The sequence below is a fragment of the Capsicum annuum genome, chromosome 1 (assembly GCF_002878395.1).
Source record: "Capsicum annuum cultivar UCD-10X-F1 chromosome 1, UCD10Xv1.1, whole genome shotgun sequence".
Taxonomy (NCBI): Eukaryota; Viridiplantae; Streptophyta; class Magnoliopsida; order Solanales; family Solanaceae; genus Capsicum; species Capsicum annuum.
The window spans coordinates 10,582,581-10,608,470 of NC_061111.1; the positions used below are offsets into that span (position 1 = coordinate 10,582,581).

General features: G+C 36.5%; 1 protein-coding gene across 4 annotated transcripts in view; it reads right to left on the minus strand.

Moving 5' to 3' along the window:
* Positions 1-5,261: 5,261 nt before the first annotated feature.
* Positions 5,262-25,890, minus strand: part of LOC107867863 (cation-chloride cotransporter 1) — a 28,758-nt gene continuing 8,129 nt past the window's right edge. For all 4 annotated transcript variants that reach the window (XM_016714322.2, XM_047393590.1, XM_047393593.1 and 1 more), the window contains 9 exons: positions 17,759-17,873; positions 17,515-17,615; positions 17,318-17,379; positions 16,979-17,206; positions 15,155-15,269; positions 14,802-14,996; positions 11,169-11,569; positions 7,460-7,621; positions 5,262-6,554 (listed from right to left, as the gene is read on the minus strand). In XM_016714322.2, coding sequence (XP_016569808.1) covers positions 5,476-6,554; positions 7,460-7,621; positions 11,169-11,569; positions 14,802-14,996; positions 15,155-15,269; positions 16,979-17,206; positions 17,318-17,379; positions 17,515-17,615; positions 17,759-17,873 — 2,458 coding nt within the window. In that variant the 3' untranslated portion in view covers positions 5,262-5,475. The remainder of the gene's footprint in view (positions 6,555-7,459; positions 7,622-11,168; positions 11,570-14,801; positions 14,997-15,154; positions 15,270-16,978; positions 17,207-17,317; positions 17,380-17,514; positions 17,616-17,758; positions 17,874-25,890) is intronic.

Genomic DNA, 25,890 nt, shown 5'->3' on the forward strand with positions numbered 1-25,890 from the left:
GAGATAGAAAAGGGATGTTTTTTGTTAATTATTATAGCAGAAGGATGTAACCTAGATTTGGCCCATAGTTCAGGTATGATTTTAGCCCAAAACTCTAACCATGCATGTTGTGCTATTCTATTATTTGTAAGGAAAAGATCCTCAATGTATACAAGTCCCAAGAAGATTAAATTGTGGTTATGGTAGAAAATTAGAACAAACCACTCCTAAACCTAAGTTTAATTTGTTCGTACATAAAGACTCCCAAACTCCCTAGTAATGGCATTCTGTTTGATGTTATGTTCCACAAGTGAAATCTCTGTTGCGATTCAGGTGCGTTTCTAATCTTTTTTCTCCCTTATATTGCAATCCTTAATTAGTAATTTAGATGACCAGAAAAACACTTACAAACACACCCATTTAGGTTTTTCCTTATTTGAGTACTTGAGTTATCCATGTTTTCTAGGATTTCACCATCCTGAATCTCTCAATGGTCTAGTTTGCCTATGAAACGATTATAAAGATGAATCCTTTCACAAGACAACATGTTTAACTTCCTAGACCCATTGGAAATTTTAGCTGCTTTCAAAGTTGGAAAAGAAAAGTTTAGCATGATCTTGTTTCCCCTCGACGTAAAATTAAGTTACACTTTTAGATCCGAAGAGTTTTGGTGACGATGACAATATTTTTGTGTATGCTTTAATGGATGAAGCAATATGGGTGAAGAAGCAAACAATTGAGCTACCATCAGAGTTATGTGGAGACTATTTGGCCCTTGGAACAATTAACCTTTATTTAGTCTATTGTTTTGATTGGATTAATTATTGTTAACTCTGATTGGATTAATTATTTTTAACTCTTGGATTTCACATCTTATTAATTCTTTATATATGTCTCAATGCGTTGTGGGGCATTGAAAGTATCGAAAGGCGAACCCCTCAAATTTGAGGCGTGAGGCATAAATTAGGAATGGAACAAAACAGTGAAATGGCAAGAAATACAAGAACTACAGTTTCTTCACCTCTTAACCTCGCCCGCCGAATTTTTCTTTAAAGCCTTGAAACCGTATTGCTTCTGTTCCGTGAGAATCAGGCGTAAATTCTTATTGCTTGAATCCCTTCTCCAAACACCCTTTACGGAAGTGGAAGGAGAAACTTGACAATTACCTCCACCTTAGCTTGATCAACTTATAGTCTTATATACCCTTTTTCTAGATCTTGTGGTCCAAAACAACACTGACCATAAAATGACATTTCCTCCAATTTAGGAGAAGGTAGGTTTCCACCCACCACTATGAAGACTTCCATTGAAGTATCAATCATATCCACAAAAATTGATAACATAAACCATTGGAATGTTGCCGAATGTGCCATATTGCCAAGCGAATGTTGGCTTCTCTTGGTCTTACGGGCAATACAAATTTGATAATTGATTCTACTCAATAATACGTTAATCATGCACTTTCAATACATTATCTTTGATGGTATTGTAACATATTATTTATTATTATAAAAATTTGAGAAATTTAATTCAAAATTTCAAAATATTTCTATTGAATGATGGTAGTTTTTTTTTTTTTTTGACAATATTCAATATTGCCAAAAAAAAAATAAAATCATAAAATTAACAAGTAGAATTTTTTGAGGCCTTGAGATTTTGGGGCCTAAAGCAAAGGATTTACTAGCATCAAGCCACCTCTGATATGGTCCATTTCAAGGCATAGGACTTGATCCCATATTGGTATTTAAAAATATGGTGATGTGAGATTTTTATAACTTTGAGTTCTCCCACTCTAATAGTTAACTTTTGGGATGTGCGTCTTCTGAATTGTATCAAATTCATGAATCTTCTTTAATAATAATTGATCGGAATAGAGTAGCATATAAAAAAAAATTAAAAATTACATATACACATAAGGTAACTTTATCTTATTACATAAAATTCCATATTGAAAAACAAATTATAAAAATCCCAAATTAATTACTCAAATCCCTACCTTTTTTACCTTCTCTCTCTTCCTTCTTATACATCCCAAACCACCGTATTTTCTTCCAAATTGTGCTCCTTATTTTCCTCCTAAAACCTTGCTACCTTTTCTCTCCAATTATCTATCTCCATTAAACCTCCTTATTATCTCTCCACACCCATAAATCCTGACGATCTACAATAATCTCTCTCCAATTTCATCACACATCCGCGCACATAAAAATCTTCTCATCTTTTCAAGTTGATGTAAGAAAAGAAAATAAGTTGATCCAGTTATTATACGGGTAAATTTTTCATCTGAAAATTAATATGTTTCTTTTGTTGTTCACTTTAATGAGTCATGTTGTACAAGGAATGGATTTAAACATATATTTTGTTGCTATCACCTTTTCCAATTCATAATTGTGGATTTACAGTGTCTCAAATGGATCCGAAAGCTGCACGCAATGCACGTGATTCACTGGATCTGTTATTTAAGCATTTTCAAATTTCATCAAACACCTAGAGATGTTAAACAATTACAACACTTCTTAGTTTTTGATGTTGGTTTGGATTCTTAGTTTTTATTGTTTTATTGAAACTGCTTATACATACATATGTTATGTATAGTCAGCAGCATCGTTTACTAGGATCATGTTTCGATTTTAATTCAGTGTATTGCAATGACGTAAAATCTATTGTATTGGTACTTCTCAATCATTAGAATGTTAATACTATCTATGTTTGCAACTAATATAATAAATTGTCGTTTATATTCAACGTATAACAAACATTTATACACTTAAGTGTTTAATATTTGTAACGTATGACAAATAATTATACACTACATTGCATGTCAGATATCATTATATTTCAACTACTGAAATCTCATACCTTTAAATATATGTATAATAACACTATACATTCATTACGTCATCATACATTTAAATATATGTATAATAAATCCTAATACAATAAATATTATAACGCAAAGTAATAAGTAACATTATAATATATAAAACAGTTATGTATGAATCAACCTATATATATGTAAGTAACAAAATTTAATCTAAATACTTAACCAATATTTTTTCAGATTCCATACTTCGGATACATTAATAATCTTTTTAACCATTGAATGAGATACGATTATACATTACTTATGTCATCATACTTTGCAATACATGTATAATAAACCCTCATACAATATATATTACAATGCAAAGTATAAAACAACATTATAATATATAAAACAGTTATGTATGAAACAACTTATACATATGTATGCACCATAATTAAATTTAAATAATTAACTAATATTTTATCGGACTCCATACTTCGGATACATTATTAATATTATATAGTAATTACATGTCATAACATTATATAGTCAGAATATTTTTTGAATTTGAATTTTATCGGACTCCGTACTTCAAATATAAAGAATATCAGGCTGCCAAGAGTCCGAATGCCTCAACAATATATTGCTGTTCATATTGATTTTGGGAAACGAAAGAAAACAATCATTTTTTTTTTCAAATTGAATTTCAAATCACAATAACAAAAAAATAATTGTGGTAATGTTTCAAGATATTTTTTGAATTTGAATTACAGTAACTATTTTTAAGCATACATAAAATCAAAACATTAATTACTGTTCTTATTAAGGTAAGAGAATAACTGGATATGATTTATTTTCATAATTTTAGGAAAAACAGTTTCCTCATACATTGGAGTTATGTATGAGGCACTTCGACGTGTATATGTATATTTTCAAATCTGGAAGAAAAAAAATCAATTCGGGATCTTATGTAATTAGTTTCATTTAAGATTGGATTTATGTTGTTTATACTAAAAAAAAAATTACTCTTTATCTGCTCCAATTTCTTTTGGGCTTGAAGTATGATTGATTAATTGATTTTAAACATGCATAATATAAAGTACACACAGCACAACATGCATCGTTACTTTCTCTATAGGTTGTGACATTTGATTAAAAGTGACATGTCTTATTGTAAAAGAAGATTGGAGGTAAGTTATACACAGTGAAAATTTATGTATTTTTGTACTCGCCATCTAAAAATTAACCTATTCTAACAAGAAACTTATTTTATTAAACCTGATATACATATACAATAATGTCAAAAGCATATGGTGAAAATTTGTTATAACTTATAATTAACCAACTAAATCACATTAGTAGTATTAAAAAGATTACGCTATCTATGTACATTTAACTTAATTAATAAATTTAAAGAAGATCAATATAAAAGTTAGATTTCACCATATTTATTTATTAAGCTCTAGCCTGTTTGGAGGGTACCTGTTCCTCATCTCAATTTTAATCCTTTCTCGGTTCACCATAAATTTCGTTGGGGTTCTATTAGTTTGACTTGTTTGGAAACAGGAGTTTTGAGTAGGAAATATTTTGTGACATTTTTTCTATCGAAGTTTTCTTTTCATATATATGCTGCATTATTTGGTCCATGTCAATTCCGAATTTTGTCAACTTAATTGTATACGATGAATCAATCTCTCTACGTCACCATCATATTGTCCGACGCCTAAAGTACAAAATCAGATGTCATAAACTTTTTAAAAAAATTCATGTATATTTATGCTCACTCTTCTTAACTTTATGAGATGAAGATGAAAAGCTATAATAATTGGTTTAATTTTTTTAGAATTAATTCCTTCCAATATTTCTTTTATTGAGAAACAAAAACTACTACTAATTCAGAAAAATCAAGCTAAGATTGGACAATGAAAGAGAAGGAAAAAGTTAAAACGATGAAAGTATATGTACTCACTATGAGGGATACCTGAAGAATAAGATTCTTCCCGGTCTTGTTTGGTTAGGATAACTAATCCGGGATTAATTCTAGAATGAGTTTATCCCATGTTTAATTGGGATAACTCATCCGGGGATTAGTTATCCCCACATCATGGGTGGGATAACTAGTCCCGGGGGATAACTTGTTCCCGATGAAACAACACCTCTGCTTTACTCCCTCCGTCCCATTTTACTCGTCCCAAATTGGGATAGCACAGCTACTAAGAAAAATAATAAATAACATGGCTAGTTTACCATAGTACCCCTATTAAATGATGTTTACATTTTAATTTAAAGAAAAAGTAATTAATGCAAAGGATAAATATGAAAAAAAAAAAATTGTTTTGTCTTGATAAGTAAAAAAGAACAAGTAAAATGGGACACCAAATTAGGAAATTTGGGACGGAGGGAGTATCTTGATGCATCACAAGGGAACAATGTACCTTAACCAACTTGAGATTCATCAATAACGAGATTTTCCATCTCAGTTTTTAAAAGACTAATTAATAACAAAATTTTCTTTCCCCAAATATTCAGTTCAAAAGAATTAATGATACAAAAACCATATCGTACACCCACCTAGAGGAAAAGAGGGGAACAACAAAAGGTAAGATAGAAAGTAACAAATTGAATTTGAACTACTAAAATAAAGCAACAAAGAGAGGGGAGGTAAAAAGGAAATGTATGAACAGCACTGCCTATGTAAACAAAGTGACAACATCTCTACGATATCCACGAACTATCAATAGCCTAGGTACATTCTCAACCAACAGGTCCATATATTCCATGTAGAAAAATGCCGGATGATTGGCAGGAGGAGGAGGAAGACTTACAAACACAACTGCAGCCATCCTCGAGTATTTTAGAATCGTCGAATTCAGCTTCAAAGTGGTATACAGGAATTTTTCAACTTGTTGCTCATTGACAACCACTGGCTTTCCATCAGCCATCAAAGGAGTCTTGTCCCTCTCCGCTCTCTCTTTCATCTCTGCCAGATAACTAGCTATTCTGTGCTGCGCAGCACTGAATGCTTCAATGGATTCTTGCTGTTCCCCTTGGCCTTCCCATGACTTCATGGAAATGACAATTACCTCAGCTTGCATACGCAGGTCATAAAGAAATTTCTTTACATCAGCCTTGAGTCCCTCTGCATCAGAATCTTCCTCAGCAATGCAGAATACCTGAATCTTACAGCCCTCAAAGCTATCTTTTGTGAGAAGCAGTTGAGAGAGCAGCAGCATAAGACCACCGTCTCTAACTATCCAATATAAATCAATGGTTCCATACTGTCTTTGATACTCATTAGGCCATTCATCCAGACCCTTCACGATAACTACTGCCTTGTTTGCGACAACGCAGTCATTTATGATACCAACAAAAGTAGCTGGAATTTCAGTTAAATTTTCACGCCGCCATATCTCAGGGTACCGCATAACAATAATATTTGGCTTCAGATTCCCAAGGCCCATAGTCTGAACAATGCCTCTAAAGCCTTCTGACATGTTGGGAGCAACAACTATTTCTGCAACACCTTCACAATTCTTGTAGTCTATATACGTACTTAACTGTTTGCAAGCGGCCTTGGCATCCTCAGCACGTTCATGATAGTCTCCATCTATAATAGATATAAAGATGGACATTCCCCTGCCTTTTTTCTTCATACAGTTGGCAAAGTCAGCTAGCTTAGGATGACAAGGTACATTTTCTGGCAGCTTGCCCCATGGACGACAAAATATGAGGGGGATAGGGTACCAATTTTTGGGATGTACCTGACTTGCTGCATAAACAATTTGATGTTTATTGTGTGTCATTTTGGATGTCTACAGGCACTACGTAAGATCACTTAGAATAACCTTCTCATGAGAAAATACAAGATAATGCCAAGCCAAGAATAAAAGATGCAATAGAGTCCTTTGGATGGATACTAAAATGTGCTCGATTTAACCAGGATGACAGTATAGTAGATTTCAACTATATGATGCTTACTGAATAGGAGATAAATAGAAGGTGGTACTTTCCTTCGGTGCTCCAAATAATTATAAACCTCACTAATGCTTATATTGCAATAAAATAAGTGAATTGCCCTTTAAGTTTCATTAAACCTCCATGAACTATTAAGCTATGTACGCAAAACCATGTTTTCTATGAACTTATATTCACGGGCCAAATCCAATTAGTGGTGTCCTATGAATCGCAGTTATGTTCCTTCAGGTGGATTTAATCCAAACTCGTGAACTCCTATTAACTATTTCTCTATGCTTATAATTATTCGACTTCATGAGCTCCGTGATTTTTATGAAAAGCATGATTTATGAAACATTATGATTTTTCCTACAAGCACTTGTTTAGAGAAGAAAAACCTATCTGATTTGAGCCTTCTTCAATTGTAGCAACTGAATCAAAAGCAACATAAGATCCAATATATATAAATTTGCACACAGAAAGTGATTCTAGTAATGCACTTTCTTCAGAATGTAGGTAAACCACATAATTGGAAAAAGTGAGATCCTGCAATGACAATCCTAAATTGTGCTTCCTTCACTCAACCTTTAAACAATTACAAAGTACACACGAGAGATGTTTTATGATGACAAGGAATGGACAGTATGGAAGGTCTGATTTATGTTTGTTTGACAAGAAATTTAAATGAATAAACAGATACAGAGATAGACAAGAACGTACCTCCCAAAGATCGTAAACTGCGAAGAGCAAGCTGAAAATATGCACTCTTGAAACCATCACCCCAGTCTCCTGCTTTCCCCTTGATACTCACATAATAATATATTAGACTTGCTAGGGCTAGTGATACCACGGTGAATGACCACGATATCAAAAACATGATCACTGAAAAGGAACAGCAGAAAGAGAACATTCATTACTCTGAAATGCAGAAGGAAATAGAACTCTATGCATTGCCTTTACCATATGAGTCAATCCTTGGATTCTTAGACAACAACAAACCCAGTATAATCCCACAAAGTGGGGTCTGGGGCATTGGATTGGTTGGGGGTGGGGGGTGGGTGATAAAAAATGGAGAGTCTGGCTCATCAGCAATGTTGAATCACTACCACTATTCAGGCAAAGAAACAGGCCATCCTACATCTGGATCATAAACCAAGATTCACACTCTTCCCAATATTACTTGAACAAAACTACCACTTAATGTGGCTGTCTGCACCAGAACAGAATCCTAGAAAGAAAAAAGAACCAAGTCTCAGCAAGCAGGATAATGGGATTTAAGTTATGTTCCAGATGTTCTCTATGTGGTGTTGACTCAAAAAGCATTACTCACCTCTTCTTGCATTACCCAATAACAGATCAGCTATGACAGCTGTTCCTCAACATAATAGGGCTCAGGTGGACTTTGCCTAAGGCTACTCGCGATCTGCTGAAGTGATGGATTATAATAGCGGCTCTATGAGGCAAAAGAAATGGTGGAAAACTTACCTGCATACATATGGTGGATAATTTGCAGAGACCATAGGAGGTTGCACAGATGGTAAGCACTCCTCACTTTCAACCTTGATGAATTTGAATCACCGAGGGAGGAAAAAGGGTGGAAGCTACTAAGGAGGGGTAAAAGAAAAAAGAAGAAGATAATTTGCAGACGGAGAAACACAAGATGGTTTTGAAGTCGGATATAGCTCCACCCAGAAAATCAAGATGAACTTATTTTTTGTTTGATTTCTGGTGTAAATATAGCTTTGTAGATGATGCAGAATCATTACTGGCTCTGTGCAGCTTTTTGAATGGTAAATGTGGCTCTAGGACAGCCTTTCTGCTGATATTAATATACTGTCTACACTTTCAAGAAATGCAAGAAAGGTGCAACCAATTAACAAAAGGAAAAGAAAAGGAAAAGTTGGACTAAGCAACACCAATCAGATCTAGAAGTAAATTAAGAGATCTCTTAAGGAATCAATCAGATCTCTGAGCCCAAAAGTCTGAATTCTATCAAACTGAAAACATTGAGAGTTGTAGAAGAATATAGAAAATGGAGGAACAGTCACCTAAGATCCTCAAACCATGTCCAAACAAACCATCTGATGGATAACAATAAGGTTAATGGTAACAATTTATGCCAAAAATAAATTCACCAACTCATGTACAAGAACAGTAACCAAGAATTCTCCAAGGCTCCAAACCCATGTCCAAGCAAATGATCAGAAGACGTCTAAACCAGGTTAATATTTACATTATCGCCAAGATACAACCCAAGGAAAATCACACCCCAAAAGCTAGCTATTGAGGTAGGAGAACCCAAGCTTATATAAGCCCCAAATCAGCTCCCCATTAAACCAATGTGGGACTTTTGCAATAGGATCATAACAGACCGCCACGCTCCATGTCTATCGTCCTGGATGACTCCAGACTGGGTAGCTTTCACTCTACCACAAGATTCCCAGGTAGCGCTGCCTTCTCAAGTCAGGTGCCCAGGCACCTCCATGGCCCGGTGGGCAAGGAGGGTGATGGGTGCTCTGATACCATTGATACAACTCAGGGAGAACCATAACCCAAAATCTAGCTATTAAGGTGGGCGAGCCCAAGGTTATATAAGTCCCACATCAGCTCCCCATTTAACTGATGTGGGACTTTTTGCAACGGGATCATAACATGTCAAGCGTAAAAGAGAGATACTTTCTTCTCTGTTCTTTATTTTAATATAACAATCAGCCGAATAGACAAATTGACATGATTTTCAAGTTAAGTAAGAACCTATCAATCAAGATGAATATATTCAACTGGAAACAAGATTTCAAGAATCAAAGGTGTTTGGGCTGTATAACTTGGAATCAATTGATTTAAAAACAAAATGACAGATGATAATTCAGTTATAACTACTCACTTGTTAGAAACAAGAAACAACTACAAAAGAGTGACAACAAAATTTTGGCTCTGGATGACACAGATGGATGCGATTGCAGGTAGGAAGTTCTTGAATGATCAAATGTTTAGGAAGTTCTAAAGCAACCACTTTGTAAGCAATTAATGAGAAAAAATGCATCACACCCAGTCGAGAACAAGATAACCAGCACATTTGGACTAAAGACGAGGATAAAGAAGAAGGGTAAAGCTAAAATTGCACACAGAAGATACTCAGAAACACATAAGCATACTGACATGGGGCGTGAGACAACTTTAGAGCTTAGGATCTCTTCTTGATGACTAAAAGACCTATTTGAATCTCTCTTCTTTTTTTTAATGGAAAAGGATAGCTTGACAGGAAATAGCTAAAAACAGGAAAGTAGAATACCTATTTTAAAAGGGAAACTATAAATGAAACTACGAACCTACTAAGGAACGAAACAACACTAGAAATAGTAAGTCCTATTTTTAGTTCTGCAGGGAATCGTCAAACTTGGGCTTCTTGGACTGGAAAACAAGTCCACACACCTATGCTTGGACAAAGAAGAACTTGCACTTGACGTCGAAGGTTAAGAAAAACCAATATAACTAGTTTTGCACCACCTTTCTAGCACTTCTTTCTAGGTTTTTCAATTTATTCTGTAAACTTGTTATTAAAAATTTATTCTGTCAACTTAAAAATCACAAGTTCACCTGAATTATAAGAAATCACAAAGTTGTTCGGCACATTGACAGTTACAAGATCTATACTCCGTCCATATTTTGAACAAAAAGCCACTAATGTCCACAAAATAAATTTCTTTCTGACTGGTAGTATATTTAAACCTCATTGTTTTCTTCTCTTGACTAATTTATTCTTAGAAAGACTGTAATAAGTTGACATTTTGCTGATCATATATTTTGCCAAATAATTGAATCATTCCTAATTATAATTATAGTTTTTTTCTATTAAAATTTCTATGACGCACAGCAAAAAGCAAAAAAAGAACACATCCAGCCCTTTCAAGGTCTCAAATTAGAATTGATAGCAAAAGCCTAGTTTGGTAGCTGAGCGTACAATCAAATGAACAAAAAATTACCCGGGAAAATGTTGCCAATTTCTGTCAAAAATAGGCTAAATGATTACTGATGCAAATTAGGAGAAGCAATATACGGACTACTAAAGGTCCAAGTCAGACATTATCAGGTTCAAGCTCCTGGATACTCACTAATCTATAACAAGTAGCACCAAGTGATGGTTTCTTTGGGCAAGATAAAGCAATATGAAGCAAATATTTATGTTGAGCAAAGAATTTTTCTGTTGCTTGTACTTCTACTACAGCTGTTTGTCTTGAACCGGGGGTCTATCCAGAAACAGCCTCTCTACCTCACCTCTGGGGTAGAGGTACAGATTGAGCACGCTCTACTTTCCCCAAACCCCCACTTTCTGGGAATACACTAGGAATGTTGTTGTTGCCGTAAAGTGATATTAACCAAAACAGAGAAAGAATACCAGTTCTCCAACAGCAAAAGTAGAAGACCGTACCTACACAAAGTAATGCTCCAACAAGAGAGATACTCCAGTGGTGGAATTTCCACCGAGGTCGCCAGCTGGGAGCATCCAACAGATCCAGAAGGAAGCAGGATAAGTTCACACCGGCATAGCATAGGAGGTAAAACATTGTTATAGTTGGTGAAATAAGATCCAAATTCCCAATTACGACACATCCAATGCAGAGGAAGGCAGTGAAGAAAGTAGCCGCATGAGGCTCACTTCCATCTACCACTTTAAAATAGTTCAGAACTGGTAGAATATCGTCGTTTGCAATCGCAGCAAGGAGACGTGGTGCACCAGTCAAGCTTTGAAGGGCTGCCCCCAAGGTTGAAAGGATGATACCGACATAAACAATTGCTGGAAACGGCCAAGCAATTGTAGCGGTCAACAACCTGCACGAGTGCATTAGCCATGCACCATAAGTAGCTTTTGAAATACCATTCAATATAATAATATAATTTTTTTCTTACAAAGTTATGTACTTATTGGTCAAATACAAGTCAATAAAACTCTCAATCACAAATATATTGAAGCTAAACAGATGGAGTATCAGCCTTATAACTGAAAGAAATTACGACCAGAACTTGAGCAATGAGAAAGAGAGAGGCATAATGTACAAAGAAACCCATGTCTTCAAAACCATAACTTGGATGACAGACAAAAGAAAATCATCAGTATGAATTTCAGAAGAAGAAAGCATCATTGATTTGAACCATGCGAGTGAGAAAGAGTCAGTCATAATGAACAAGGAAAGCCATGTCTTCTAAATCCTAGCTAGGATGACGGCCAAAAGAAAATCATCAGTACTAATTTCAAAAGAAGAAAGCATCGTTACTTTGAATCAAGAATAGTGAGAATCGGAACTGAATATCAATTTATAATTTATGCAAAGGCGGAGAAGTAAATCCATTGATGCTAATTACCATTTATAAAAAAAAAAAAAAAAAAAAGTAAATCCATTGATGCAATAATGCAGTCATATAAAGCAAAATTCGAGTTGATTAGCCGTAGCAACCATCTCAAAATTTGTAGTTTACAACTAGTAAACATTTGAATGGAGAAGACAATCTAAAGCTTAAAAGAAAGTTCATCTAAACTCTCAGCTTAGTTGTAACACCTGCTTTTTCCTTTGGGAACTTCAACGACATCTTCACAATTTAAAGCTCAATAATCCTCTCCCTCACAGTAGTCTCTAGATAGTCTAGATATATTTTACTCATCAGGTTTCAAGTGACAAATCCCCTAAATCCTCTTTTTAGAGAAAGGACACCAGAACTAGCCTAGTTCTTAGAGCAATTGTTATGTCCCATTAGAATTGGAATTTTACAGTTTTCATCAAAACTACCTGCTGGCAGAGTATGGACTGCTTAGTTGTGGTTTTGAATGATGATCATAATGTTGGGAATAAGTTGGAAATGATTTGAAGTATGACCTCTAGCCAAGGAGGAGTTATTTTGGAGGTTAAAAGTTGAGGAATAGCCAGTGGGCACACTACAGCCGCCCCATAGCGTACCCATGATTAAATTTTGAGTTGAAAAGACCGGACAGCCAGCGGGGGATTACAGCATGTTTTGACCAAAGAAGAAAATAGAAGCAGCACATTTGGCCACTACTGTGCACCTATTGCACGTTGAAGGATGGCCAGGCCTGGAGTGCTCATGTTACGCGAGCTACAACATATAGTTTATTCCTAGGATGCCACTGCACATGCAATCACACGTGCCCAGTGTCTGAACAATCTAAATTGCAAAAGTTGGGATTTTCCTCTTCATCCCAACTCCTAGTACAGACCACGACTCCAGGTGGAGGATTTCACCCTAAATTTCTTCTCAAACATTAAGGTGAGTTTAATGTGGTTGCTTAATGTTATTTAATCCCCAAATTCATTGATTTTGTCTAGATTTCTGATGCTTCACCTAAAATTTCGTAAGGGTCAAAAATTGAGATTTTGTTCTCTTGAGGTAATGATTTCACTATAGCTTGAGCTAGAACTGACGACTTGCATAGGTTATGTGAAGGCCATACATTGCGGGTTTGGAAAAGGTTCAAGCAATGGGTCACCTCATAGCAATGACACAAGGTTGGATTAGCCTAAGGCCAACGCCCCAAGAAACCCATGAGCATTTGGGACAAGAAATGATGATGGTATGTTATTAGTTTGTAAATGAAAAGTCATGAGCGCATCATTGATCTCATGCCAGTTATGTTGCTTAGCTAGCTTAGGTAAGTGGAGACAGAACCCCCTAACTGTGATTTTCCATCAATGGCATGCTTATAAGTGTTTGTTGAAGTCATACGAGCACTTTGAAGTATCCTGTGGCCTAATGCATGTGGAGACGATATGTGATAGTGTCGCTAAGACGTGAAAGCACCAAATGACAAATTGATTATGTACCAACAACAACAACAAACCCAGTGTATTCCCACTTAGTGGGGTCTGGGGGGTAAGATGTACGCAGTCCATACCTCTACCTCTACCTCTGATGAAGTAGAAAGGCTGTTTCTGAAAGACCCCCGGCTCAAGGCACAAGATATCACACAAACACATAGTAAAGCACAGAAGCAGATGACATAACATAAATACGGCACCCATAAGGAATATAAAACAGAGGAAAGCAGAGGAAAGCACACAGATTCGTAAGACAAATTGATTATGTGATTATGTTATTTGAACTCTTTTACAATTTCATGATTTATTTAGGCCCCGTTTGTCCACGAAAATAATAATATTCCGGAGTTGGAATTGGAGCTGGAGTTGTGTTTGGCCATGAATATAAATTGGAGTTGTATTTGAAATTTTGTGAGAGAAATGGGAGTGAGAAAAGTGAAAACAAGTTTTACTTGTTTTCACTTTTCCAAAAACAATTTTCACTAAAGTGAAATAATTTCTATGGCCAAACACCACTAATTTTCACTTTTTTCACTAAAGTAAAACAATTTTCAGAAAAAAGTGAAAATATTTCCATGGCCAAATGCCGACTTGGACTCCCAAAGTGAGCTACGATATAATAATACATGTTTATGTTAAAATTTGAAATATCTAAATTGAAACGGAACTGAACATGTTAAAAGAATGTTTTGACGGCTTGAAGCCTTATGCTTAAATGCATATATCTTTTTGGGAGATATTATGGATTTCTAAGATGTTCATTTTTCCTCGAAAGGCAAGCATCATCCAAAACAACAGGAGGAGTTGTGAGTTGCATGAGGCCCTCATGGCCTTATGTGATGCCTTCGTGACCTTATGCATGATGCCCTTGTGGACTTATACTAAGATATTCCTTATACTTAATGCCATCATGGCCCTACTGTGAAGCCCTTGTGACATTTTAACGGATTTGATGTGCCCTCGTAGTATTATGGGTTGCTAGTGTACCCGACCTTTTTGAGTTTCCAAACTATATTACACTAGGTTGCATGCAATGTGTTACTACATGGCTATGTTGAGCTCGAGGTAGTGCTAGTTTTATATGCTTACATCGATCATAGTTTGCTACACATGATTGTATCCACCACCTACTTTTGGGAAGTAATTGATATACCTCCGCATACTTAAGTCTCATTATAGAAACTATGACACTCAGTAACAAGAAATATCATAAGAGCATTGCAATTTAGACGAACCTGTCAGTCAAAAGTTTATCTCGTGTTGCAACGGATCCAAAGATCAGCACTGAAACTAGATACAAACCACTAGTCGTCAAAGTTGCTGCTAATGTCCCAACAGGAATTGAACGCTGAGTATCCTTTAGCGAGGCTGAACGGTTCGAACCTGCCATGATCCCAGTCACAGCAGGGAAAAAAAGACCTACCAACGCACTTACATGGAGCAACAATCAAATATTAGACCCATCTTCACACTTTGAACTTACGCATCACTGAAGTAAAAGGCAGAAAATGAATGGACTACTTATTCCTAGCAAAAGTATCATGCGAAATTGAAAAGAGAGAAGGAAACAAAGATCTGCAAGCCTTACTTGAAACTCCAGTATATCTTTCCATTAGGATCTGGAATCCCAGCATTACTAGTCCTCTGATATGCAGGACCCCAATTCTCCTTGAAAGATTTCACACTCAACCCCGTAATTCCAACTGTACCATGCACAGCAAGAGAAGTTAATGACCTTGCCTTCATATAATCAAACAAAAGAAAATCAAATTTAACTATGGATCAGGATAAAGTTTTCCATGAGCGTTTTGCATACGAGGAAGGAAGCTAGAACTCTGCTCCCTCCTCTAAATTAATGATGAAGTCAAGAAGTAGAAAGCTATTAAATTTTGTCCAACACTCAAATGTGACAATAGCATCCATTCCCATAAAGCAAAGAAAGAAATGCACTTGAAGATCTATGCTATAATCATGAGTAGCATACATCAAACCTAACTGTAAATTTAGAATGTCCTAAACGCAGGAGGAAAGGACCTAAATCCATAGAGCAATCAATAAGAGAAAATACCCAAAATGGTCCTCCAAATTTGACTCCCACTCAAAATAGTCCCTATTCTTTGTGGTGAAGCACTAATAGGCCTCCACCTTTCCTATACTAGGAACATATTTAGTCCTAGATAACTTTTTCCAACTAAAACAAACAGAATACTTCCTGTCCATGGAAGGTGAGCCAACCCAGATCTGTTATCAGCAATGGCGTCAGCAATGAGTAGTTTGGAAGCTTTACATAGACATAAGCATTCAGTGTGTTTGACATATTCTTCTTTTCCTTTAAACATTTTTCTCTTTTACAGAAAGAAGTATTCAGTGTGTTTGACATGTTCTTCCTGTCCTAATTTAAAAGAAAGGGAAGACAGTGGAATTGCACAACTGAGATTGTTAATAACATAAAAAAGGAGGTGGTGAGTACACAACATGATGACGGTAATGCAGTGAGCTACCAATTGCAATGACGAGCTCCTGTCACAGCTGAATCTGAGATAAAAAAATCTGAAGACCAGAATATGCTTTTAACAGTCACATCAGACTGTGGGAGGTGAGAAAAGAAAGGGGAGACAGAACCTCAGTGTGTCTTGAAGTGATGCAGTTTAGCAGATGATGAAGGCCCTTGCAATAATATTATAGAAAATAGATTGCCTATTTAATACAAGTTGAACAGGACATTCATCTTAACAGCAAGAGTACAAGTGACCTGTCAATCAAGTCAGTTTGCAAAAGCTGATTGTTCTCAGGTTTTTAAAATTGATGAAGCATTTTTTTCATACGAAGTTTTAAAGTTGATGTAACCTTTGTCTGAAAGAACTTCAAAAAGATAAAGTGCAGAAGAAGAGACCAACCCAGAAGAACAGAGCAATCAGCTTTTGTTTCAGAGAACATAAACTTGAAAGGCACATGAGGCATTCCGTTAGTTATAGACGCTATCGGTTACCTAGTACTAATTCTTGCTCCATTTTGAAAGATGAAGTATTCTTAGTGCTCCACCTCAAATAACGGAGACTATTTTGAGTGGAAGTCCAATCTTGACGAATATTTTTCTCAAAGCAGTAACAACCACAATGAAGCAATAGAAGAGCTAGAAATTGCAGAGGTTGAGATATCAATTCAGATTGATTATTACAGACTAGATTAGCAATAGCAATATGTTTCCACTCTTCTCAAGGGACAGAACAAAATGAATTAGTCGACAGCATACGACTAAGAAAGAGAGAAAAGGAAAAACCTTACACTGTCAAACAAGTTTTTCTTCATATATCTTAACTTTTAAGCAGGTACAATCAACTTCTACGCAGCAGAACACTTCACAAAGCTTTCAAAAAGGAATTTTAAAAAAGTAGGCATAAACAACATAAACCTGCTGGACGATCATGCCTTGCCAAAAGAATGCCAGTGAATATGCACATCAATGACAATAAAACAGGTACAAGGAATGCTGGTGCGACACGATTAATCATTTTTACACCACCAAAAACTATGAAGCAGAGAAGAATAGTCACGACAATCCCATAAATTTGCAGGTCATGCAAACTTGGTCTTGTAATGGGCTCCGCAATATTTGTACCATTAACTTTTGTGACAGTTTCTGCATAAAAGACAGTAAAATTCAGAACTACAAATGAATTTGACAAAATAATGCATTACCCAATAAAGTCTAGGCAATAAATCAACAGCGACAATCTCACTCAAGAAATACCTCTAAGAATGCCAGCAGCTGGTACAGCATCTAGGAAGGTTTCCACAGCTCCCAATACATACCTGTATCATGTGATAGCAGGCAACATTAACTCAAACTTATAGATAGTGCCAACTGATGAACACAATGTAGCCCCGCCTTTGCAACATTCAACAAGTGAGTAGCAATTAGTACAAAAGATCAGATCGTAAACTCACATTGCTCCAGCAACTGCATTTCCAAGAAAAAAACAAAGCCCAATGCTGACACCAACTTCTGGACCCAAAGCACGACCAATGAGATAGTAAGGTCCTCCGCCCTAATTTTGAGAAAACAAATAAAAGATACCATTGACCATTTAAGCTACTAGAAAAAACGCAAGTGCATGTGTCTGATATAGGAAAGCAAAATTGAGATCTTTATCTTCATTCAAATCCTATCTGATGAGCAACTCTTTCCCACCTTCATGGCACCATTGGTGGCAATAGCACTTAATGATATTGTGGTCAGGAAAGTGCAAGATCCACAGAAAGCAACGAGCAACAATGACTCACCAATCCCAGCCATACCAACAATCCTACAGCATAGGAGAAACAAAGCATCACATCATGTCAAATAGAAAAGGATAAGACCAGACGAAAACAAAAATAGATAATTGTTCAACCCCCACCCACCACACAAAGTGCATCTTTCCTTTCTACTTCCTCCTCCTTTCTCTGACTACACTGATGTGAGAAATCATGGGAAAATATTAATAAGGTACATAAACTACATTATTATAGTCACCCTATTTATAAACACTACATTACAATTCTTTTCCATGCACGAATACTATGTACAATCAATACCTATTCTAACAATCCCCCTCAAGCCGGTGCATAGCATCGAGCTTGTTACCTATGTAACTAACATGAGGACCAATGAGGGAGTTGGTGAAAATATCAGCAAGTTGATCACTTAACTTTAATTTTGTAATATCATCTCCTGAGAGTATCTTTTCCCTGATAAACAGTCAATTTTAATGTGCTTAGACCTCTCAGGAAGTACCAGACTGATGTAATATGAATGAACAGGTCCAAGCCATAGGAAAATACCCAGCTTCTTCTCGTAACATATCAACTTTATTCAGAAGCAACATTTCTCGAAGTAGCATTCCCATAAGTAGAGGATGAAATGCTTGATTGTCACACACAAGTTCCATCTTACTGAACTCTCCAAATTTTAATTGTAATAAGGACTTTTTATACAAACTAGCTCACACATTGCTATAGTCATTGCCCAATATTCTGCTTCAACACTACATCGAGTAACATTTTGTTCTTATGCTTCCGGGAGACCAAATTACCTCGTACTAAAACACAATATCTAAATGTAGAACGTCTATCAGAAGGTAATCCTACCTAATCCACACTTCTATATCCAACAATCTGCTCGTGGTCTCAATCCTCGAAGAGTAATACTTTACCTGGAGCTGACTTTATATATCACCTTGAATGCAAACAACTGCATCTCGATGACTATCACTAGGAGAATTCATAAACTAACTTACAACACTCACGGGAAAAGAAATGTCAAGCCTAGTAACAGTGAGATAATTCAACTTGTGGTAAAGTCTGTGTACACTTTACCCTCCCCAGACCTCACTTGTGAGATTCTACTGGGTATGTTGTTGTTGTAATAGTAGTCACAGTTAGGGGTGTTCATGGGTCAGTTTGGATCGGTTAGTGATTAAAACCATAACCAAAATCAATTTAGTCGGTTTTTGAATTTCTAAAACCAAACCAAACCACAAATAGAAAATAACCGTCGGTTTGGTTTTTGTCGGTTTGGTTTGGTTCGATTTTTCGGTTTTTTCGGTTATTGACTAGCCTACTCCAAACATCTCTAGAATAAACTCCTCTTTTTAACCCATAGAAAAGAGTATCACATTGAACAATTTCTCATGAAATATTTGTACAGTGATGGACAAATGACATTATAAACTCTTAAAAATTAGAACAAACACATTAAACAAAACCAACATTGAGATGAAAAGCACCAGCTTTGTATTGTAGGCACTAAGATTATCCAACAACATACAAACACATACATGTACACAGAGCTTTGTATTCTGTTGCAGTGTACTGCAAGAAGAGACAGAGTTGGGCAAATTTGAGTTATCTGTTTACTTTAAAGACTAGCTAGGTGAGCTAATCATATAGGGAAACGATTGAATAAACAAGGAGACATAAAACTACCATTTGAACTAGAAACCATGATAACTCGTATTGTGAAAGCTGAAGTAGAAAAAGTGAGGTAGGGATCGTAGGGTTAACTTATTAGTAATAGTAGGTAGAGTTGGGCTTGGGTTTGGGGCTTTGGGCAATTGGGCTAAAGTATTGGTTGGGCTAGACATAGATTAAAATTTAGTTTTAGATTAAATTTAATAAAATATTCATATTTTATTTATAAATTATAGATAAATACAACAACAACAACAACAAACCCAGTATATTCCCACATAGTGAGGTCTGGGGAGGGTAAGCAGTCTATACCGCTACTCCAGAGGATGTAGCAAGGCTGTTTCCGATAAACCCCTGGCTCAAGACAAGGAATAGTAATCAAAGTCATACCAGAAAACCTGGAACAAGACAAAACATAGAGACGCCACATACAGGGAAAGAGTAAACAAAGACTAGTAAACAATCATAACACCACAAGCAACAAGAAATCATAATAAGAATACTACACCCACCAAGTAATGCCCTACCCTACCTACCCAAAATGGCACTAGCCTTCCATCCTAAAATTATAGATAAATAATTATAATATATATATAAAATTTATCGGTTCAGTTTGATTATTTTCACGGTTATTTTTAAGTAAAACCATAACCAAACCAAATAGCATTTTTTTTTTTTTAAATTTAAAACCAAACCTAACTAAACCAAACCAAACGTCGGTTTTTTTAATTGGTTTGGTTCGGTTTACGGTTCAGTTTGGTTTTTAACCAAACCTATGAACACCCCTAGTCACAGTGAGACAATTCAACTTAACAACCAACCATCTATATATTACAGGATCACTGAGTGGCTCCTTTTGTCCAAGCAAGAGTTTAGCATTCAAATCCATAGGAGTGTCAATGGGTCTACATTCCATCATTCTTGTCTCCTCAAGAATGTCTTAGCAATGTTGTCAAAGACATGCTTAAGCCTTGAAGTGAGGTTCAAAGCATGTTGAGCGCTTCACCTTGCTTAATGTGTCGTTATCAAGGCTTTAAGACATACTTTTCCTAGCCAATGAATATATATATATATATATATATATGTTTTTCATGCATGTAATTATTCATCTTGAACTAAACATATATATATTTGTAGTTTTTCCACTTGTGCCTTTTTTCGTAGAAGCCCACACTTTATTTGCGCTTAACGCCCAACAGATCTTAGAGATTATTTGCGCTCTTTTGCTTTTGATTACATTGTGCCTAAGGCATACTTCCATTGTGAAATAATAATACTTGATCTCGTCTGATTAACCTCAATACCTAGAAACTACTTCAATCTTCCAAGGTCTTTAGTTTAAAAATGTTTAGAAGAGATTTTTTAAATTAGTGATATTATCCTTATCATTGTTGGTGATAGCGATATCGTCAACATACACCATGTGAGAAATAATGGAGAAAAAATATTATTGAATTGTGTGTTTACATAATATCGAGACCCTATTTATAGACACTATAGTACAATCGTTTTTCAAGTAGGATTTTTATATACTATTCTTATTTCTCTTCATATTCTAACACTCCCCCTCAAGCTGGTACATACAAATCATATGTACCTTGCTTGTTAAAAATGTAAGTAATACGAGGACCGATGAGGGAATTGGTGAAGATATCTGCAAGTTGATCGCTTGACTTCACAAATTTTGTAACAATATCTCCCGAGAGTATCTTTTCTCTGATAAAGTGAGAATCAATCTCTATGTGTTTAGTCCTCTCATGAAATGAGAAACACTGGATTTGATGCGATACGAAGGGCTGCTTGATTATCAAACACAAGTTCAATCCTACCGATTTCTCCAAATTTTAGTTCTCCCAGCAATTGTTTGATCCAAACTAGCTCACAAGTTGCTACAGCCAATGCTCGATATTTTGCTTCCGCACTAGATCGAGCAACCACACTCTGTTTCTTACTCTTCCAAGACACCAAATTACCTCCTACTAAAACACAATATCCGGAGGTAGAACATCTATCAGAGGGTGATCCTGTCCAATCAGCATCTGTGTATCCAGTGATATGCTCGTGACCTCGATCCTCAAAAAGTAGTTTTTTACCTGGAGCTGACTTTATATATCGCAGAATACGAACAACTGCATCCCAATGACTATCACGGAGGGAAGTCATAAACCGACTTACAACACTCACAGGAAAGGATATGTCAGGTCTAGTCAAGGTGAGATAATTCAACTTTTCAACCAACCGCCTATACCTTTCAGGATTACTAAGTGGCTCCCCTTATCTTGGCAGAAGTTTAGCATTTGGATCCATAGGAGTGTCAATGGGGCTACATCCCATCATTCTTGTTTTCTCAAGAATGTCTAAGGCACACTTGTGTTGAGAAATAATAATACTTGATCTGGACTGAGCAACTTCAATACCTATCACTCTGTCGAGATCTTTAGTCTGGAAATGCTGAAAGAGATGTTACTTCAATTTAGTGATACCATCTTCATCATTGCCGGTGATAATGATATCATCAACATAAACCACCAAATAAATACACAGATTTGGTTGAGAATATCGATAAAACACTGAGTGATCAGCTCCACTACGAATCATCCCAAACTACTGAATTACTGTGCTAAACTTTCCAAACCAAGCTAGAGGGGACTGTTTCAGACCATAAAGTGACCTGCGCAATCGACATACAAAGCTACTAGACTCTCATAAGCAACAAAACCAGGTGGTTGCTCCATGTAGACTTCTTCCTCAAGATCACCATGCAGAAAAGCATTCTTAATATCCAACTGATAAAGAGGCCAATGATGAATAGCAGCAATGGATAGGAAAAGACGGACAAATGCTATTTTAGCCACCGAAGAGAAAGTGTCACTATAATCAAGCCCAAATATTTGCGTGTATCCTTTGGCAACAAGGCGAGCCTTAAGTCGAGCAACCTAACCGTTTGAACCAACTTTGACTGCATAGACTCAACGGCAACAAACATTAGATTTACCTGCAGGAAGGGAAACAAGCTCCCAAGTACCACTCACATGTAAAGCAGACATCCCATCTATCATAGCTTGCTACTATCCTGAATGAGAAAGTGCTTCACCTATAGTCTTAGGGATGGAAATAGAGAACAAAGATGATACAAAAGCAAAATAGGGTGATGATAACTCAAGAAAGTATAATGTGGGTTAGCATTACGAGTGGAACACATACGTTTTTGAAGTGGAACTGAAGGCAAGTCCGTAGTAGGAGCAGCATCCGACGCAAAACATGAATCATCTGGGACTAATAGTGGACGCGGAAGACGATGATAAGTCAAAAGTAGTGGCACTACAGCTGGAGACGTAGAAGTAACTGTTGATTCCTCAAAGGTTGGTTCGGGTAAGTCTGGAGATATGAGTAAGACCAAGGATCGTGTGGGTAAAATTGGAGATACGAGTAAAACCTCAGAGATATCAGGATGATCAGAAGATGTATAGTAAGATCTAGATTCAAAAAATGTGACATAAGCGGACATAAAGTATCATAAAGTATCGACGAAGATCCGGTGAATAACAACGATACCCATTTTTGAACTCGAGAGTAACCAAGGAAAACACACTTGAGAGCACGAGGGGCTAGTTTATCTTTTCCAGGGGTTAAGTTATGAACAAAGCATGTGCTCCCAAAGACACGAGAGGGGATAGAGTAGAGATGTGACTGTGGAAACAATATAGAATGGGGAAGTTGATTCTGAATGGAAGATGATGGCATTCTATTAATTAGATAGCAAGAGTCAGGACTGCATCGCCCCAAAAATGCAGCAGAACATGGGATTCAATGAGAAAAGTGCAAGCAGTCTCAAGAAGATACCTATTTTTTCTTTCTGCAATACCGTTCTGCTCAGGGGTGTACGGTCAAAATGTCTAGTGAATAATTCCTTAATGAGTCATACACTCCTAAAACTGAGAGGATAAGTATTCTAAGACATTATCACTATGAAAAGTACGAATAGAAACACCAAATTGAGTTAAGATTTCAGCACAAAAACTTTTGAATATAGAAAATATCTCAGAACGATCTTTCATTAAGAAAACCCAAGTACATCGTGAAAAATCATTAATGAAACTAACAAAATAACGAAAACCTAAGGGTGAACTGACTCTACTAGTACCCCAAACATCAAAATGAACTAATGAGAAATAGACTTTAAACGACTCTCAATACTACGTGAAAAAGTAGCACGGGTGTGTTTCCCGATTTGACATGACTCGTCATCTAATGTGGATAAACTAGACAAACTAGGCACCATCTTTTGCAGCTTGGATAGACTCGGATGTCCCAAACGTTTGTGAATTAGGTCTGGAGGGTCTGTAACGAAGCATGTTGTGAAGAAATTTGAAGAGATTAGATGGTAAAGGCCTTGTGATTCATGCCTGTGCCAATCTTCTGTCCCGTACTCTGCATTAGAAAAGAATCATAAAAAAAAGTTATGCTATAATAAAGGGCACGTGTCAAACGACTAGCAGATGCCAGACTAAAAGGACAACAGGGACATAAAGAATAGAGTCTAGAGTGACAGAAGATAGTGATTTGGCTTGTCCAACTCCTTTTGGTTTTGTTCGGATTTCATTGGCTAAAGTAATAGCAGAAAGAGATTGTGAATAAACGATATCAAACAGAAATGATTTGTTACCATAAATATGATCAAAGAAGCACCTAAGTCCACGACCCATGATCCAAGAGTACTAGACTGTGAAACACAAGCAAAAGGATTACCAGTTACAGAAGTATCAGGCTGGGCAACTGAGGCTACTTGCGGAGATGTCTGCTTACTTGCTCGATACTGAAGGAACTCATCATATTCTGTCTGGGCAATATGAGCATTATTGGATGGTCGATTAGGCTGTGGAGATGTCCACTTACTTGCTCGATTCCGAAGAAATGCATTATATTCCTTTACAGCAATAGGATCACAACTGGGTGGTGGACCATGCAAAATATAACATATATCCTGAGTGTGTCTAACTTTATGACAATAACTACACTTTGATCGAGATTTTCCAGAACGACCTCCTCCTCGCCATAAGTTGATATGTTCGTTTTTCTATGGTTTGAGATGCAAGAATAAAGGAGTCAACGGTGGGTGATGAAATTACTTTGTGACTAAGAGGCGCGGCAAAACGAAGCAGACGAAAGAATAACTCATCAATTGTAGGAACCGTACTAGCTAAAATCTGATCACGTACTAAATCATGGACAGTAGAAGGTCCAAGTGTAAGAACTAAAAACAACATCTGTCTATATCTTGTTGTTTTTCCACATCCGCAGTGACGGGCATCAATGTATCAAATTCTTCCATGACTGCTTGTACTTGTCCCAAGCCAGTAGACATATCGGATTCCTGTTTCTTCAAGTTGGTCATTCGAGATATCACATTATAAAAACGAGATATGTCATTAGAGTATAAAGCAAAAGCCTTTTCCCAAACTAGATAACATGTCTAGAATGGGCGAAACAAACTTGGAATCAATAGATTTTGCCTTTTCATCTACCACACTAGCCTTCATCTTTAAGTGATCTTGGACACCTTGATCTTTCCACCACAACTCAACTGAGAAAGCCCAGGCTAAATAATTTGAACTTGCCATCAATGGTTCGGAAGTGATCATAAGACTTGAACATCCGATTCCAATAGTTTTTGAGCCAAAAACATCATACCCACAAGACATCTTGAAAATTTTGACTTGAAAATACCAAGAACAGAATTAGGGTTCTAGAGATTGCTGAAATTCACCAGGGGGAAAAAATATAAAGTCACCGGAATTAGGGTTCCGGTGACCGGAATCTGTGAAACTTCGCTGAAACAGAAAAAACAAAAGCTAGTTGGAGGTCGGAGTATCTGGGTGATCCCAACAGAAAAGAAAAAATTGAAAAAATCGACCGGAGAATGGCTCACGCGCTGACGCGTGACAGATATCGCTGGAATTCCGGTAGGCGCGTGGGGGCGCGTGGCTGGTGACTTTCTGGTGGTTTTGGTCGGGTTTTTGTCACCTGAGCTTTCCGATCCTCTTGGTGGTGGTGTATTTTGCACACAACCCACAAAACAGATAATGACACAAATCAGATGGTGACTTTTTTCCTGAGGCTTCTCATCAATTGCTCTGGTACCATGTGAGAAATAATGGAGAAAATATTATTGCATTGTGTGTTTACATAATTACATCGAGACCTTATTTATAGACACTATAGTACAATCCTTTTCCAAGTAGGATTTTTATATACTATTCCTATTTCTACTCATATTCTAACAAACCACAAATTAACTTCATCCTCACCAGAGATAAAAGGAAGTTCAGCTCACTTTGAGTACCTCACAGAAAAATGTTAAAATTTATATCA